At 44.2% G+C, this 19297-nt stretch overlaps 1 protein-coding gene across 7 annotated transcripts in view; it reads left to right on the top strand.

The window, feature by feature from the left end:
* TADA2A (transcriptional adaptor 2A) overlaps window positions 1–19297 on the top strand; it is a 306061-nt gene that overhangs the window by 78738 nt on the left and 208026 nt on the right. For all 7 annotated transcript variants that reach the window (XR_011319238.1, XR_011319239.1, XM_069756577.1 and 4 more), the window contains exon 5: window positions 5826–5983. Coding sequence is in view for 5 of the 7 variants with exons in the window: in XM_069756577.1 (XP_069612678.1) it covers window positions 5826–5983 (158 nt within the window). In the remaining 2 variants the exon portion in view is untranslated. The remainder of the gene's footprint in view (window positions 1–5825; window positions 5984–19297) is intronic.

The following is a 19297-nucleotide window of genomic DNA, read 5'->3' as shown; positions in this document are numbered from 1 at the left end:
GGACATGGATGACCGGTGGGGAGGACAGGGATGAGAAGGTGAGCAGATGGTGGTCGGATAGAGGGAGAGGGGAGGTGGTGAAGTTAGATAGAGAGCAGAGATGGGTGAATACCAGGTCTAATGTATGTCCGTCTATGTGGGTGGCTGCGGAGGACCACTGAGTAAGTCCAAAGGATGAGTATCAGTGGGGATGTTGAAGTCACCCATGATGATGGTGGAAATGTCAGCAGAGAGAAAGTGAAGAAGTCAGGTGGAGAATTGGTCAATAAAGGCAGTGGCCGGGCCTGGAGGTCGGTATATGATGGCCACTTGGAGGTTGGAGGGAGAGTAGATGCGGACAGAATGGACTTCAAAAGAGGGGAGGATAATGGATGGTAGAGGTGGGATTGGGATAAAGGTGCAGTTAGGAGAAAGGAGAAGACCCTCTCCTCCACCATGTTTGTTGCCAGGTCGAGGGCTGTGGGTGAAGTGGAGGCCTCCGTAACACAGCGCAGCAGGGGAGGCGGTGTCAGAGGGTGTTAGCCATGTTTCTGTGAGGCCAAGGAAGGCAAGATTGCGAGAGAGAAAAAGGTTATGAATCACGTGAAGCTTATTGCAGATTGAGCGGGCATTCCAGAGTGCTCCAGAGAGAGGGAGCATGGTGGTGGGCGTCAGGGGTACGGGTTTTATGTTGGAAAGATTGCGGTAGTTCATATTAGATAGGGAACGATAGGAGGGGTAGTAGTGAGAGGTATGAGCTGTGGGGGTCCCTGGTTGGTAGATATGTCTCCAGCAGTGAGGAGAAGCAAAGAAAGGGAGAGCAGGTGGGAGAAAGAGAGTGGGCGACTTGTTTTATGTTTTATTAGGACAGATTTGTGGTTGAGGAGCAGGTCAGCAGAGGAGGACAGGTGGGGAGGTAAGGGGGAAGGGGAGATGATTATTAGGTTAGAGAGTGCTGGGGTTTGTGATAGCGAAGGATAGAGAGGATTAGTGGAGCAAACACTGTAAGGGCATAGGTAAACATGGTGAAGGAGTAGGCTGGGTTAATAGAAAAGCTAGATCCAAGTAATAAGAAGTGCTAACTCAGCAGACATACCCAAAAGAGACAGTGACATAGAGTGGTGGTGTCCTGACTCCTGCCGTGACTAACTGCCGTTGAAATAACTGCGGCGTCTTTATGCTTAGCTTCTAAATGCTTTGCTGCAGAAATGCGTGTTCCTGACCCCACACGCGTGCACCCCTTAAGAATCTCCATCCTTGTATGTGTGGCCCCATGAGAAAAGCATTAAAAAATACCCATCCTACTTACCTTCCCTGCGCTCCTTCGCAGCACGTTGTTCCGGTGCTAGCAGCTCCTGCGGCCGAGCGATCACGTGTCCCCGCTCATTAAGGGAATGACTAGTCACCTCTTTCCACACCTATGGTAGTGGAGAGAGGTGAATATTCATTACCTTAAATGCTTTTTTTACCGCCGACGGTGGATAAACGTTAACGCTAGCAGGGCTTTGTTCAGCACCGACGTTTGTCAACAGTCATTGGTTTTGTGCTCACCGGGAACCCCATATACCTTATAATGAGAGGATTCCGGTACACAACGCTTCTGTGACCCCTGACCTCATTGAGACTTGATTCGTTCAGGTCCCGATGACATCAGTGTCATACAAGCCAATGAGGCAAATCACTTGAAAAATTTGTTGTAGCTACGAACTTTCCCGGGCGATCTGCCTCGTAATAACACTGTTTCTCCTCTGATCTCCTGTCACAGAGATTAGAGGAGAAACTGCGTGACACGTGCTGCTGGCCACAGCTGTGCCATTCAGTGATCTTGTTATAATGTAAAATAAACATAAGGCACGTTACGGTTAGTGCTATAGTTAGGGTTAATGTTAGTCTAAAGTTTGGGTTACGCTAAAGTTAAGGTAAGGATTGGGGAAAAAGTTATAGTTAAGGTGGGGGCTAAAGTTAGGATTGGGGCTAAAATTAGGGTTAGAGGTGGTTCTAGAGTTAGGGTTGGATTAGGGGTGTGTTGGGGTTAGGGCTGCGGTTAGGGTTATGGTTAGGGTTGGGATTGGTTAGGGGTGTGTTGGTGTTAGGGTTAGGGATGTGTTGGTGTTAGGGTTGGGGGGGTGTTGGGGTTAGGGTTGGAATTAGATTTGGGGGGCTCCAATGTTTAAGCACATCAGGGGCTCTTCTAACGCGACATTGCTTCCGATCTCAATTCCAGCCAATTCTGCGTTGAAAAAGTCAAACAGTGCTCCTTCCCTTCCGAGCTCTGCTGTGCGCACGAACAGTGGTTTACAACCACATGTGGGGTATCTGCGTACTCAAGACATATTGCAAAACAACTTTGGGGGTATAATTTCTCCTGTTACCCTTGGGAAAATACAAATTTGGGGGTGAAAAGATAATTTTTTGTGGAAAAATTTTAATATAATTTTTTATTTTCACAGCTCTACGTAATAAACTTCTGTGAAGCACTTGGGGGTTTAAAGTGCTCACCACACATCTAGATAAGTTCTTTGGGTGGTGTAGTTTCCAAAATGGAGTCACTTGGGAGTTTCTACTGTTTACGCACATCAGTGGCTCTGAAAATGCAACATGATGCCCGCAGACCATCCCATCAAAGTGTGCATTCCAAAACGTCACTACTTCCCTTTCAAGTCCTGACTTGTGCCTAAACAGTCGTTTTCTCCCCACATATGGGGTACCAGCATACTCAGGACAAATTGAGCAACAACTTATGGGGTCCAATTTCTCCTGTTACCCTAAAAATAAAAAATTGTGGGCTAAAAGATCATTTTTTTGGAAAAAAATGTTTTTTTTAATTTTCACGGCTCTACATTTTAAACTTTAGTAAAACACTTCCTTGGGTAAGTTCCTTGGGTAGTCTAGTTTCCAAAATGGGGTCAGTTGTGGAGGGGTTCCACTGTTTAGGCACGTTAGGGGCTCTGCAAACGCAGTGTGACGCCGGCAGACTATCCCATCAAAGAAGTCAAAGTTGTCACTTTGTACAAACATGAGACCAAGTGTCAAAACTTCCCATTGTGTTTCAGTAATACAGTGAGGACAAATTAATTAGCGCCAGACCGTATTGTTTGGATTTTTTCTCATTTTCAGATGGGGGGAGTCGGTTTGCACAGATTGTGTCAACACGCACAAAGGAAAACAGACTAGGTCCTAAAAATGGGGATCACCGCAATACGGATATGACATGAATGTAAACACAGCTTTATTGGGAAACACAGAAAAGTGACAAAAACACTTACATTTAAAAACGGAGGGGGGACGGGGCATTGCATGATGCGGCTTGGAACACTCCTTGCGGCCGATAAGCAGCAACATAGCTGATTGTGGTAACGTCATTTACTTATTTGTATATATAAGTGGCACACACTTGGTCCTTAGATTACCCCTGACGAAGCCACCCTGTGTGGTGGCGACACGCGTTGGGTCTCTTAGTAGCCCACATTAGGACTCCCATGAGAGGTTCAACAGGCTTAGGCAACACATGCCTTTGGGTATTATACAGTGGGGCAAAAAAGTATTTAGTCAGTCAGCAATAGTGCAAGTTCCACCACTTAAAAAGATGAGAGGCGTCTGTAATTTACATCATAGGTAGACCTCAACTATGGGAGACAAACTGAGAAAAAAAAATCCAGAAAATAACATTGTCTGTTTTTTTATCATTTTTTTTGCATATTATGGTGGAAAATAAGTATTTGGTCAGAAACAAACAATCAAGATTTCTGGCTCTCACAGACCTGTAACTTCTTCTTTAAGAGTCTCCTCTTTCCTCCACTCATTACCTGTAGTAATGGCACCTGTTTAAACTTGTTATCAGTATAAAAAGACATCTGTGCACACCCTCAAACAGTCTGACTCCAAACTCCACTATGGTGAAGACCAAAGCGCTGTCAAAGGACACCAGAAAAAAAATTGTAGCCCTGTACCAGGCTGGGAAGACTGAATCTGCAATAGCCAACCAGCTTGGAGTGAAGAAATCAACAGTGGGAACAATAATTAGAAAATGGAAGACATACAAGACCACTGATAATCTCCCTCGATCTGGGGCTCCACGCAAAATCCCACCCCGTGGGGTCAGAATGATCACAAGAACGGTGAGCAAAAATCCCAGAACCACGCGGGGGGACCTAGTGAATGAACTGCAGAGAGCTGGGACCAATGTAACAAGGCCTACCATAAGTAACACACTACGCCACCATGGACTCAGATCCTGCAGTGCCAGACATGTCCCACTGCTTAAGCCAGTACATGTCCGGGCCCGTCTGAAGTTTGCTAGTGAGCATTTGGATGATCCAGAGGAGTTTTGGGAGAATGTCCTATGGTCTGATGAAACCAAACTGGAACTGTTTGGTAGAAACACAACTTGTCGCGTTTGGAGGAAAAAGAATACTGAGTTGCATCCATCAAACACCATACCTACTGTAAAGCATGGTGGTGGAAACATCATGCTTTGGGGCTGTTTCTCTGCAAAGGGGCCAGGACGACTGATCCGGGTACATGAAAGAATGAATGGGGCCATGTATCGTGAGATTTTGAGTGCAAACCTCCTTCCATCAGCAAGGGCATTGAAGATGAAACGTGGTTGGGTCTTTCAACATGACAATGATCCAAAGCACACCGCCAGGGCAACGAAGGAGTGGCTTCGTAAGAAGCATTTCAAGGTCCTGGAGTGGCCTAGCCAGTCTCCAGATCTCAACCCTATAGAAAACCTTTGGAGGGAGTTGAAAGTCCGTGTTGCCAAGCGAAAAGCCAAAAACATCACTGCTCTAGAAGAGATCTGCATGGAGGAATGGGCCAACATACCAACAACAGTGTTTGGCAACCTTGTGAAGACTTACAGAAAACGTTTGAGCTCTGTCATTGCCAACAAAGGATATATTACAAAGTATTGAGATTAAATTTTGTTTCTGACCAAATACTTATTTTCCACCATAATATGCAAATAAAATGTTAAAAAACAGACAATGTCATTTTCTGGATTTTTTTTTCTCAGTTTGTCTCCCATAGTTGAGGTCTACCTATGATGTAAATTACAGATGCCTCTCATCTTTTTAAGTGGTGGAACTTGCACTATTGCTGACTGACTAAATACTTTTTTGCCCCACTGTATATTGATTGACTCTGTTTCACATGTGGCCTTGAAATTCTCCCTGTGTTATTTTCTTAGTATTCTTGTGGCATATTGTGGGTTGCATATCACAAGTGACTTCACTGCTTGCTAAGGGTCCCTGTTACCTTGTATTGTACGCATCCATATGCACATCTGTTTCCTTATTGGTAGGCAGGTTTGTGTGGCGCGGTCCTTTTATTCTGGACCTTGGGTGCAGGGATTAACATGTCCGTGTGAGCTCCACATTTTGTTATTGCTATTTTTTACATTTGTTATCAGCACTTTATAAATTACCCGGGGGAGTGCCAAGGTACTATGGCCTATACGCATGACATCATGGCCAGGCTGGTTTTTGTGATAACACATTGTATATGATATTATACTGTTGAGTCCTATGTGGGTTACTGCCGTATTAGGGGCTGTTGTGTATAGCATAAGTATGCTTTTCTAAATGTTTTTAAATGTAAGTGTTTTTGTCACTTTTCTGTGTTTCCCAATAAAGCTGTGTTTACATTCATGTCATATCCGTATTGTGCTGATCCCCATTTTTAGGACCTAGTCTGTTTTCCTTTGTGCATGTTCATCTTTGTATAGTTCCTGGTGGTATCCCACTGTCCGTGGTGCCCCCTTATAAGTATTTTAGATTGTGTCAACACCTTGCCAACGTCTCCATGTTAAAACTGCCTTGTTAAATTTTGTTTAAATATTTTAGGCAAGAAGTTGCTATTCAAATGCGCACAAAGACAAAGGATGATTGTGAAAATCACTATATGAAACATTTCATAAACAATCCACTTTTTGCAAGTACTTTACTCAGTATGAAACAGGCAGAGGAGGATAAGAATGCGGAAACAGCAGTCCCGTTTCAAGGTAATCCATTACAGCTTATCTACTATATAATTGGCTAAGGGTCACTTCCGTCTGTCTGTCTGTCTTTCTGTCACAGATATTCATTTGTCGCGGCCTCTGTCTGTCATGGAAATCCAAGTCGCTGATTGGTCGCGGCAAAACAGCCAGGACCAATCAACGACGGGCACTGTCCGGCGGAAAAATGGACGCTCCTTACTCCCCACAGTCACTGCCCGGCGCCCGCTCCATACTCCCCTCCAGTCACCGCTCATACAGGGTTAATGCCGGCGGTAACGGACCGCGTTATGCCGTGGGTAACGCACTTCGTTACCGCTGCTATTAACCCTGTGTGTCCCCAACTTTTTATTATTCATGCTGCCTATGCGGCATCAATAGTAAAAAGATCTAATGTTAAATAATAATAAAAAAAAATTAATCATAATATACTCACCTTCCGCCGCCTTTCCCGCTCCTCGCGATGCTCCGGTAACCGCTCCATGCAAGCGGCAGGTTCCGGTAGCAAGGATGGTACATGGGCAGCACGGTGGCGTAGTGGATAGCACTGCAGCCTTGCAGCGCTGGGATCCTGGGTTCTAATCCGACCCAGGACAACATCTGCAAAGAGTTTGTATGTTCTCTCCGTGTTTGCGTGGGTTTCCTCCGGGTTCTCCGGTTTCCTCCCACATTCCAAAGACATACTGATAGGAAATCTAGATTGTGAGCCCCAATGGGGACAGCGATGATAATGTGTGCAAACTGTAAAGCGCTGCGGAATATCTTAGCGCTATATAAAAATAAAGATTATTATTATTATGGGACAAGGACCTGCCATGACGTCACGGTCATGTGACCGCGACCTCATCACAGGTCCTGCGCTACCAACCCTGGGACCGGAAGCTGCCGAGTGCACCGCACACAGGCGACATGACTACAAGGGCTCCCTCGGAAGGTGAGTATATGTATTTTTTTTATTTTTTAATCTGTGACATACGTGGCTGGGCAATATACTACGTGACTGGCCAATATACTACGTGGCTGGGCAATATACTATGTGGCTCTGTGCTGTATACTACGTCGCTGTGCAATATACTACGTGGCTCTGTGCTGTATACTACGTCGCTGTGCAATATGCTACGTGGCTCTGTTCTGTATACTACGTCACTGGGCTTATATACTACGTAACTGGGCAATATACTACGTGGCTGGGCAATATACTACGTGGCTGGGCAATATACTACGTAGCTGGGCAGTATACTACGTGACTGGCCAATATACTACGTGATTGGCCAATATACTACGTGATTGGCCAATATACTACGTGACTGGGCAATATACTACGTGGCTGGGCAATAAATTATGTGACTGGCCAATATACTATGTGGCTGGGCAATATACTACACGACTGGGCAATATACTATGTGACTGGGCAATATACTACGTGGCTGGGCAATATACTACGTGGCTGGGCAATATACTACGTGCCTGGGCAATATACTACGTGACTGGGCAATATACTACTTGGCTGGGCAATATACTACTTGGCTGGGCAATATACTATGGGACTGGCCAATATACTACGTGGCTGGGCAATATACTACGTGACTGGCGCAATATACTACGTGACTGGCCAATGTACTACGTGACTGGCCAATATACTACGTGACTGGCCAATATGCTACGTGACTGGGCAATATGCTACGTGACTGGGCAATATGCTACGTGACTGGGCAATATGCTACGTGACTGGGCAATATACTACGTGACTGGGCAATATACTACGTGACTGGGCAATATACTACGTGACTGGCCAATATACTACGTGACTGGGCAATATACTACGTGACTGGGCAATATGCTACGTGACTGGGCAATATACTACGTGGCTGGGCAATATAGTACGTGACTGGGCAATATACTACGTGACTGGGCAATATACTATGTGAGTGGGCAATATACTACGTGGCTGGGCAATATACTACGTGCCTGGGCAATATACTACGTGACTGGGCAATATACTCCGTGACTGGGCAATATACTACTTGGCTGGGCAATATACTACTTGGCTGGGCAATATACTACTTGGCTAGGCAATATACTACTTGGCTGGGCAATATACTACTTGGCTGGGCAATATACTACTTGGCTGGGCAATATACTATGGGACTGGCCAATATACTACGTGGCTGGGCAATATGCTACGTGACTGGCGCAATATACTACGTGACTGGCCAATATACTACGTGACTGGGCAATATACTACGTGTCTGTGCTGTATACTATGTGGCTGGGCAATATACTACGTGGCTGGGCAATATACTACGTGCCTGAGCAATATACTACGTGACTTGGCAATATTTTACGTGGCTGGGCAATATACTATGTGACTGGGCAATATACTACGTGACTGGGCAATATACTACGTGACTGGGCAATATACTACGTGACTGGGCAATATACTACGTGACTGGGCAATATACTACGTGACTGGGCAATATACTACGTGACTGGGCAATATACTACGTGGCTGGGCAATATACTACGTGGCTGGGCAATATACTATGTGGCTGGGCAATATACTATGTGGCTGGGCAATATACTATGTGGCTGGGCAATATACTATGTGGCTGGGCAATATACTACGTAGCTGGGCAATATAGTACGTGACTAGGCAATATACTACGTGGCCTGTGCAATATACTACGTGGACATGCATATTCTAGAATACCCGATGCGTTACAATCGGGCCACCATCTGGTGTAATACATAAGTATATACATTGATTTTTATATGTATTTAGGAGGGCTGGGTGATCTATAAAATAATTTGTGGGCAGATGTGGATAGAGAAGGCTTAGAATCACAAGAACTAGAGGAAGTGTAAGGGTATATGAACACAATGAAAAGATAGCTGGGTATCTAATTGGATAATAGGAGTAACCCACTTGTCAACTGTGGCAAAGCAATTAGTGGGATAATTAAATAAAAAACAAAAAAAACAACTTTTATTAAATGAAATGTTAAAATAGTCCAAAACACTAAGACAAACAACCCAAAACAAACAGCATATATAACAACACAAGGTGGTTCACCTCTATCGGCACATTAACCCCTTTCTGACATCGGACGTACTATCCCGTCGAGATGGGGTGGGCCCCTATGACCACCGACGGGATAGTACGTCCAGCGCGATCGGCGGCGCTCACATGGGGAGCGCCGCCGATCGCGGCCGGGTGTCAGCTGCCTATCGCAGCTGACATCCGGCACTATGTGCCAGGAGCAGTCACGGACCGCCCCCGGCACATTAACCCCCGACACACCGCGATCAAACATGATCGCGATGTGCCGGCCGTGCAGGGAAGCATCGCGCAGGGAGGGGGCTCCCTGCGGGCTTCCCTGAGCCCCCCGCAGCAACGCGATGTTATCGCGTTGCTGCGAGGGTCTGCATTCCTCCCTCCCTGCTCCAGGCCCGGATCCAACATGGCCACGGCATCCGGGTCTTGCAGGGAGGGAGGTGGCTTCACAGAGCCTGCTCAGAGCAGGCACTGTGAAGCCTGCAGTGCTGTTAGTCAGATCGGTGATCTGACAGAGTGCTATGCAAACTGTCAGATCACCGATCTGTGATGTCCCCCCCTTGGGACAAAGTAAAAAAGTTAAAAAAAAAAATTTTTTCCAAATGTGTAAAAAAAAATAAAAAAAAATATTCCTAAATAATGAAAAAAAATAAAAATATTATTCCCATAAATACATTTCTTTATCTAAATAAAAAAACCAAAAACAATAAAAGTACATATATTTAGTATCGCCGCATCCGTAACGGCCCGACCTATAAAACTGGCCCACTAGTTAACCCCTTCAGTAAACACCGTAAGAAAAAAAAGAGGCAAAAAACAACGCTTTATTATCATACTGCCGAACAAAAAGTGGAATAACACGCGATCAAAAAGACAGATATAAATAACCATGGTAAATGAAAACGTCATCTTGTCCCGCAAAAAACGAGCCACCATACAGCATCATCAGCAAAAAAATAAAAAAGTTATAGTCCTGAGAATAAAGCGATGCAAAAATAATTATTTTTTCTATAAAATAGTTTTTATCGTATAAAAGCGACAAAACATAAAAAAATGATATAAATGAGGTGTCGCTGTAATCGTACTGACCCGAAAAATAAAGCTGCTTTATCAATTTAACCAAAAGCGGAACGGTATAAACGCCTACCCCAAAAGAAATTCATGAATAGCTGGTTTTTGATCATTCTGCCTCACAAAAATCGGAATAAAAAGCGATCAAGCAATGTCCCGCAAAAAACAAGACCTCACATGACTCTGTGGACCAAAATATGGAAAAATTATAGCTCTCAAAATGTGTTAACGCAAAAAATATTTTTTGCAATAAAAAGCGTCTTTCAGTGTGTGACGGCTGCCAATCATAAAAATCCGCTAAAAAACCCACTATAAAAGTAAATCAAACCCCCCTTCATCACCCCCTTAGTTAGGGAAAAATTAAAAAAATGTATTTATTTCCATTTTCCCATTAGGGCTAGGGTTAGGGTTAGGGCTACAGTTTGGGTTGGGGCTAAAGTTAGGGTTAGGGTTGGGGCTAAAGTTACAGTTGGGGTTTAGATTACATTTACAGTTGGGAATAGGGTTGGGATTAGGGTTAGGGGTGTGTTTGGATTAGGGTTTCAGTTATAATTGGGGGGTTTCCACTGTTTAGGCACATCAGGGGTCCTGCAAACGCAATGTGACGCCTGCAGACCATTCCATCTAAGTCTGCATTCAAATGTCACTCCTTCCCTTCCGAGCTTTCCCATGCGCCCAAACAGTGGTTCCCCCCACATATGGTGTATCATCGCACTCAGGACAAATTGGGCAACAACTTTTGGGGTCCAATTTCTCCTGTTACCCTCGGGAAAATACAAAACTGGGGACTAAAAAAATAAATTTTGTGGGAAAAAATTTTTGTTTTATTTTTACGGCTCTGCATTATAAACTTCTGGGAAGCGCTTGGTGGGTCAAAGTGCTCACCACACCTCTAGATAAGTTCCTTAGGGGGTCTACTTTCAAAAATGGTGTCACTTGTGGGGGGTTTCAATGTTTAGGCACATCAGTGGCTCTCCAAACGCAACATGGCGTCCCATCTCAATTCCTGTCAATTTTGCATTGAAAAGTCAAATGGTGCTCCTTCCCTTCCGAGCTCTCCCATCCGCCCAAACAGTGGTTTACCCCCACATATGGGGTATCAGCGTACTCAGGACAAATTGTACAACAACTTTTGGGGTCCAATTTCTTCTCTTACCCTTGGGAAAATAAAAAATTGGGGGCGAAAAGATAATTTTTGTGAAAAAATATGATTTTTTATTTTTACGGTTCTACATTATAAACTTCTGTGAAGCACTTGGTGGGTCAAAGTGCTCACCACACCTCTAGATAAGTTCCTTAGGGGGTCTACTTTCCAAAATGGTGTCACTTGTGGGGGGTTTCAATGTTTAGGCACATCAGGGGCTCTCCAAACGAAACATGGCGTCCCATCTCAATTTCAGTCAATTTTGCATTGAAAGCAAATGGCGCTCCTTCGCTTCTGACCTCTGCCATGCGCCCAAACAGTGGTTTACCCCCACATGTGGGGTATCGGCGTACTCAGGACAAATTGTACAACAACGTTTTGGGTCAATTTTCTCCTGTTACCCTTGGTAAAATAAAACAAATTGGAGCTGAATTAAATTTTTTGTGAAAAAAGTTAAATGTTCAGTTTTATTTAAACATTCAAAAAATTCCTGTGAAGCACCAGAAGGGTTAATAAACTTCTTGAATATGGTTTTGAGCACCTTGAGGGGTGTAGTTTTTAGAATGGTGTCACACTTGGGTATTTTCTATCATATAGACCCCTCAAAATGACTTCAAATGAGATGTGGTCCCTAAAAAAAAATGGTGTTGTAGAAATGAGAAATTGCTGGTCAAATTTTAACCCTTATAACTCCCTAACAAAAAAAAATTTTGGTTCCAAAATTGTGCTGATGTAAAGTAGACATGTGGGAAATGTTACTTATTAAGTATTTTGTGTGACATATCTCTGTGATTTAATTGCATAAAAATTCAAAGTTGGAAAATTGCGAAATTTTCATAATTTTCGCCAAATTTCCGTTTTTTTCACAAATAAACGCGAGTACTATCAAAGAATTTTTACCATTGTCATGAAGTACAATATGTCTCGAGAAAATGTCAGAATCATCAGGATCCGTTGAAGCGTTCCAGAGTTATAACCTCATAAAGGGTCAGTGTTCAGAATTGTAAAAATTGGCCCGGTCATTAACGTGCAAACCACCCTTGGGGGTAAAGGGGTTAAGATCCGAATACAAAAACCTACTGATGTTGATACCAATAACATTTATTTTCAAATGAGATACAAAGGCATTCTCCTTATCTCCTATTAAAAGCCATACCAAACTGGCACTTAGCTGGTGGGATTGTAAGCCTCAGAGCAACTCGTGGCAGTGGCGACTATTTTAGGGATAAGATGGGAGACTATTCATCTCTGTATGAAATTATTATTACAAGATGGCACACATCAGGTAATCTCATAAAGAAAATAGAACATTCTCTCCCAAATTATCAAATGTGGGAATAGATCCATGTGATTCCTTTCCTGCTATTACTTTAGAGAGGGAATCTCATTAGTCATGCACATTACTCATCCAGGACGGAGGTAATATCTGGGTTGTCTTCTTTCTACCACCGTGCGTCTGCCTATCCATTCGTCAGGGGAGTTGCTGGTGACAGCAGTGGTCTCTCCTACCACTGCTGTTATTTAATGCTCTCGCCACAGAACACGGTTATTGAGTCTGTCTATACTTCTGTGTGCGTCAGATGACCCCTCCATTTTGTATGTGCTGTGCCGTACCTTGCTGTCATGTCACATCCATTTTTTCCGACGTCCTATCCGGGCGGTGTAACTGCAGCCCTGGCTGAGAACTGCACACATCACTTCAAGAGTGCACGCATGCAGATGCCCGGTTCATTACCAAGCAGCATCAGAATATGATAATTAGAGGGAACATTATACTAAGGGGGCATGTCTAACAAGCCCTCCCTTCTGTGGAATGATGAAGATCTATCTTATAGTGACATACCCCTTCAATCCCTTTTAAAAGGACTCTCCCTCCTCCCTAAAAATTCTTTCCACACCAAAGTAGTAGATTGAGATCAGAGGGTAAAGACCTTTGTCCTCCCTAATCTTGGATGTACTCAAAATGGATAAACCCACATTGGTGAGTATTGTGCATTTGTTCAAGTTTGCAGAATTAAATTAAATACAGTGAGTCACAGACAGATAGCGATAAATTTCAGTTCATATTGTATCTGAATATATGAGGATACTGCATGGAAAGTGGCAGATGGCATCGTCCATATCATGTTATTGGATACTAGATATGAGACCATAGTAGATTCTGTCAGAAATTATATTAACAGTGTGCAGTGAGGGGTCGGGGAATGGTATCTACAAAACCTCTACTTAACTCATTCTATTCTGACTCCTTCCATGCTGCAGGGGTTGTCACTAGTGATGAGCGAGCGTGCTTGGATATTGCGTTATCCGAGTATCGCTGGGCTCGAGTAATAGATTCGAGTCGCTGCAGCTTCATGATTCGTGGCTGTCACTCGTGAATCATGCAGCTGCGAGTACTTGAACATATTACTCGAGCCCCCGTTATTATAACGCCCAAGCATGCTCTGATAACGCTATATCCAAGCTAAATGGCGCCCCGCTCAATGTCGTTTTAGCCCTATTTCTTACTATCCCTATATCTCCCTACGCTCAAAGGAAACAACTGAATGATAGTTGTTTGTTCAATCCTGTTGGTGAAGTAATTTTAAAACAAAAAATCAATGTAGTCTTTTTGAAGTATCCTGTCCCAGTCCCATTCCCTTGGTGGAAATCCAATTTGATCTACTGCCATAAATGCAATTGCTGCACTGCAGCCTTCGTGTACAGAGTTGATATACCTGGCTATCGGTGTGTCCTTTTTACTGGCAATGTCTTGTAGATCTGCCCCGTCCCTTCCCCCTTCCCCGGTTTTCCCTTTTCGTTTTACCAACGTATTCAAGTTAACACTGGCAGGTGGCTTTGTAAATAATGTCTTTGGAGTGACAATTAATTAATGATCTAATAGAGAAGTTTTTAATCTCTCAAATTCACTGAAGTGTGTCGCATCACCCTTCCATAACACGAAAATATCATCTATGTAACAAATCCATGGAGCAATCTGGTCGCCACCGTGGATGGAAGTGTCACGAAAAACTTCCCACTAGCCCAGGAATAGATTGGCATATGAGGGAGCATAAATAGAGAGACTCAGTTACGGTGTTCTGCGGTGAAAGCATTAGTTTTGGAGAGAAGGAGAGACTACTGCTGTCACGAGCAACTCCCCTGACGAATTGGTAAGCGGAAACACAGAGAGAGAAGACAACCTGGATATATTACCTCCGTCCTGGATGAGTAATGTGTATGACTAATGAGATTCCCTACAAATGACAAAAAACTGACTGACACATCCAGACTAGTGTGAATAGGTACATACCAGGAGGAGCTACCTCCATATACAATATACAAAAAAAAGGTTGCACTCTATCATGCTAAAGCACGTCAATGTGAAATACATGAATATATGAATAGCAATATGGCTTTTGAATATTAGGAAAAAAACTTTTTCAGATGCATAGCATAAAATATGGCCAAATTATATCTGCCCATCAACCATCGTCAAGTTGGTCTCAAATTCTGATGGGAGCCTCTCTAAGGGCTCGTTTCCATTTGCGAGAAACACGTCCGTGTCTCGCATGTGAAAACCAAGCTCTGGCGCCGTCACTCCAGATCGGAGCGTGCGGCCGCATAGCAACACATGGAGCTGCACTCTCCACTCCCAAGTGCCGGCGCCAGAGCTTGGTTTTCACGGATGTGTTTCTCGCAAATGGAAACAAGCCCTTAGGCTGATGTCTGAATTTCTGGGTGAATGTGGACACCTATCTCAGCAAAGCCTATATTTATGGGTAAGTAGGAACCTGCTGTAACTAAAATCACCACATGTTGAAGGGCGGAGTGCTCGATCAGTAAGCTAACATACAAATGACAGAAAAAGCCTAAGAGAGGTGTTCACACACGTAGGTTCCCATCAATTTTTGAGACCACCTTGACGATGGTTGATGAGCAGATATAATTTGTCCAAATTTTATGCTAAGCGTCTCAATTTTTTTTTTCCTAATATTCAAAAACCGTATTGCTATTCATATTTCATATATTTCACATTGACATGCTTTAGCATGATAGAGTGCAGCCTATATTATTTGTCTATAATGAGACTCCCTGTCCAGGGTAACAGGAGGAAAATAATCATATGGACCTATTCCCACATTTGATAATTTGGCATAAAATGTAACATTTCTTTATGAGATGACCTGATGTTATATTGTAGTAATAATTTCTTACATGGATGAATATTCTTCCATCTTGTCCCTAAAGTAGTAGCCACTGACACGAGTTGCTCTGAGGCCTACAATCCCACTAAGTGCCAGTTTATGTTTATATGGCTTTGTATCTTAAAATATACTTACCTTGTAATGTCTTCACATCCTGTTCCGTCCAGATGTGTCCGGATCCCAGAATTCCAAGTGGCGGAAGTTCACTGACCTCCATATTGGGACACCCAAGCGATGGGTGCATCAATATGGAAACTGCTGGTGGTAGCAGTGGAACACCGTCACACCACACACACACACACAGTATACGGAGTACGCACCACACCCACACACACCCACACACACACTGTATGTGCTGTATGCACCATACACACACACACTATACATCGTACGCACCACACACACACACACTATGTGCCGTGCGCACCACACACACACACACACACACACACACACACACACACACACACACACACACACACTGTATATGCCGTACGCAGCCTCTTGCACAGTACCACCAGCAGAACACCGTCGCGAACACTCCGCCACCGGGATCAGCCGAATGATTCACTGACCGCTGCCATCTTTGTGCAGGAGGAGCGCATGCGCAGTTTTAATGTGACCGCCGCTATCTGTTTGCACAAAGATGGCGGCCGGCTGATTTACTGCGCCTGCGCAAATTCTGGAGTACACAGGTCAAAGAAGAGATGACTTGAGAGGAGAAGACAGCAGATGGGGGAGAGAGAAAGTGCACAGGGGTGAGAGAGACAGAGCACAGCTGGGAGACAGCTCAAACGGGACAGCACATGAGGGGAGAACAGCACAGGAAGGAGAAAGACAGCAGACAAGGGGGATAGTACATGGGGTAGACAGGTCAAATAAAAGGGCACAGACGGGAGAAGTCAGCACATGGGGAAAGAGAGAGTGGATAGATGGAGGCGAGAGATTCTCAATGCAGCAAAGCCTGCCCCCATCGTGACATTTCCGCCCCCCTGATGTGATAGCATCTGGCCTCCATCTAGTAGGAGATAAGGAGAATGTATTTGCTATCAGCATCTATAGGTTTTTTTTTTGTACCCGGATCTGAATGTACAGATAGAAGTGCACCTTGTGGTTTTTTTATGTGATGTTTTTTGTGTGGTTTGTCTTGATGTTTTGGACTATTTGAATATTGAATTTAATAAAAGGTTTTCTTTAATTATCCGACTAAAAAATGCTAAAAAGTAGGGTTGAGTGAAACGGATCGGTCATTTTCATAAATCGGCGACTTTTAGGCAAAGTCGGGTTTCATGAAACCCGAGCCGATCCTACAGTGGGATCGGCCATGCGGTACACGATCAGAGCGCCAAAGTCGTGTTTCATACGATGATGTCACCGCCGTTTTTCATCCAATGAAGGAGGACGCAGACTGTGGGCAGCGTGATGACATAGGTCTCGGTCCCCACCATCTTTGAGAAGGGCATGGCAGTGATTGGCTTGCTGTCTGTGGCGTCACAGGGGGTATATAGGGGCGTGCACGCTAACCGCCATCTTACTTCTGCCGATCTGAGCATAGGGAGAGGTGTTGCTGCAGTTAGTCAGAAGCAGGGACAGAGTTAGGGAGGAAATATAAACCCCCAAACCGCTTGTGCTGGAGCGATTCTCACTGTCCCACGCCACCTTTTTGTGCAGGGACAGTGGAGGTCGTATTTTAGTGCAGCAGCTGCATAGCTGTGTGCATGGTGCTATGCAAACCAACTGCTTTTTTTAAAGCAAAATTCCTGTTGCTCCTTTCTGCACAGTTACCTATCTTGTTTATTTGTCCACATTTTTGTGTTAAGCAGTCCTTTTTATTGCTGCCATACTTGTCCTGAGCTCATTGTAGGGAGCTTGTTTTTTTTTTTTTTTTCTTCTTGAAATAATAATTCCAGCCACTTTCTGGCACGTTCATAGTGTTGTGTTATACCATTGGGCCAGAGTTGTGGTTCTGTGTCTTCCCCCCCCCCCCCCCAAAAAAAAAAAGGGAGATTAAAATTCGCACACAGTGTATATTCTGCTGTACTGATAGTGTGTCATATATATCAGGCAGCCACTTTCTGCCACGTTCATAGTTTACTGTTATACCATTGGGCCAGAGTTGTGGTTCTGTGTCTCCCCCCCCCCAAAAAAAAGGGAGATTAAAATTCGCACACAGTGTATATTCTGCTGTACTTGATAGTGTGTCATATATATCAGGCAGCCACTTTCTGCCACGTTCATAGTTTACTGTTATACCACTGGGCCAGAGTTGTGCTTCTGTGTCTCCCCCCCAAAAAAAGGGAGATTAAAATTCGCACACAGTGTATATTCTGCTGTACTGCTAGTATGTCGTATATATCAGGCAGCCACTTTCTGCCACGTTCATAGTTTACTGTTATACCACTGGGCCAGAGTTGTGGTTCTGTGTCTCCCCCCAAAAAAAAGGGAGATTAAAATTCGCACACAGTGTATATTCTGCTGTACTGCTAGTGTGTCGTATATATCAGGCAGCCACTTTCTGGCATGTTCATAGTTTACTGTTATACCACTGGGCCAGAGTTGTGGTTCTGTGTCTCCCCCCAAAAAAAGGGAGATTAAAATTCGCACACAGTGTATATTCTGCTGTACTGCTAGTGCGTCGTATATATCAGGCAGCCACTTTCTGGCACGTTCATAGTTTACTGTTATACCACTGGGCCAGAGTTGTGCTTCTGTGTCTCCCCCCCCAAAAAAAGGGAGATTAAAATTCGCACACAGTGTATATTCTGCTGTACTGCTAGTGTGTCAAATATATCAGGCAGCCACTTTCTGCCACGTTCATAGTTTACTGTTATACCACTGGGCCAGAGTTGTGGTTCTGTGTCTCCCCCCCCCCAAAAAATGGAGATTCAAATTCTCACACAGTGTATATTCAGCTGTACTGCTAGTGCGTCGTATATCAGGCAGACACTTTCTTCCACGTTCATAGTGTTGTGTTATCCCACAGGGCCAGAGTTGGGGTTCAGTGTCTCCCCCCCCACCCCCCAAAATGGAGATTCAAATTCTCACACAGTGTATATTCAGCTGTACTGCTAGTGCATCGTATATCAGGCAGACACTTTCTTCCACGTTCATAGTGTTGTGTTATCCCACAGGGCCAGAGTTAGGGTTCAGTGTCTCCCCCCCAAAAATGGAGATTCAAATTCTCACACAGTGTATATTCAGCTGTACTGCTAGTGCGTCGTATATCAGGCAGACACTTTCTTGCACGTTCATAGTGTTGTGTTATCCCACAGGGCCAGAGTTAGGGTTCAGGGTCTCCCCCCCAAAAATGGAGATTCAAATTCTCACACAGTGTATATTCAGCTGTACTGCTAGTGCGTCATATATCAGGCAGACACTTTCTTCCACGTTCATAGTGTTGTGTTATCCCACAGGGCCAGAGTTGGGGATCTGTGTCTCCCCCCAAAAGCAAGTCATCTTTCAGGCAAGCTACGTGTCAGCAGGGGAAGGTGGGGCAAAAGAATGTGAAATCCATGATTGGTTAATTTAAATGAAGGTTAGATCATCAACATTTTTGGTAGCCAGACGTGTCCTTTTTTCGGTCAGTATTGAACCAGCAGCACTGAACACTCTTTCTGAAAGCACACTGACAGCAGGGCAATCGAGGTTCTGTAATCCATATTCTGGCAATTCAGGCCAGGTGTCTAGTTTAGATGCCCAGTAATCAAAGGGGAATGACCTGAGAGGGAGAACATCGATAAGGGCGGAAATGTAGTTTGTAACCATACTGCACAAATGCTGTCTCCTGTCACTTTGAATCGATGCAGCTGTCCCTGTCATGTCAGCGGTCATTGCGAAATCATTCCACAACCTTGTCGTAAAAC

The sequence above is a fragment of the Ranitomeya imitator genome, chromosome 3 (genome assembly GCF_032444005.1).
Source record: "Ranitomeya imitator isolate aRanImi1 chromosome 3, aRanImi1.pri, whole genome shotgun sequence".
Classification (NCBI taxonomy): Eukaryota; Metazoa; Chordata; class Amphibia; order Anura; family Dendrobatidae; genus Ranitomeya; species Ranitomeya imitator.
This window is presented reverse-complemented; position numbering and strand designations above follow the sequence as displayed.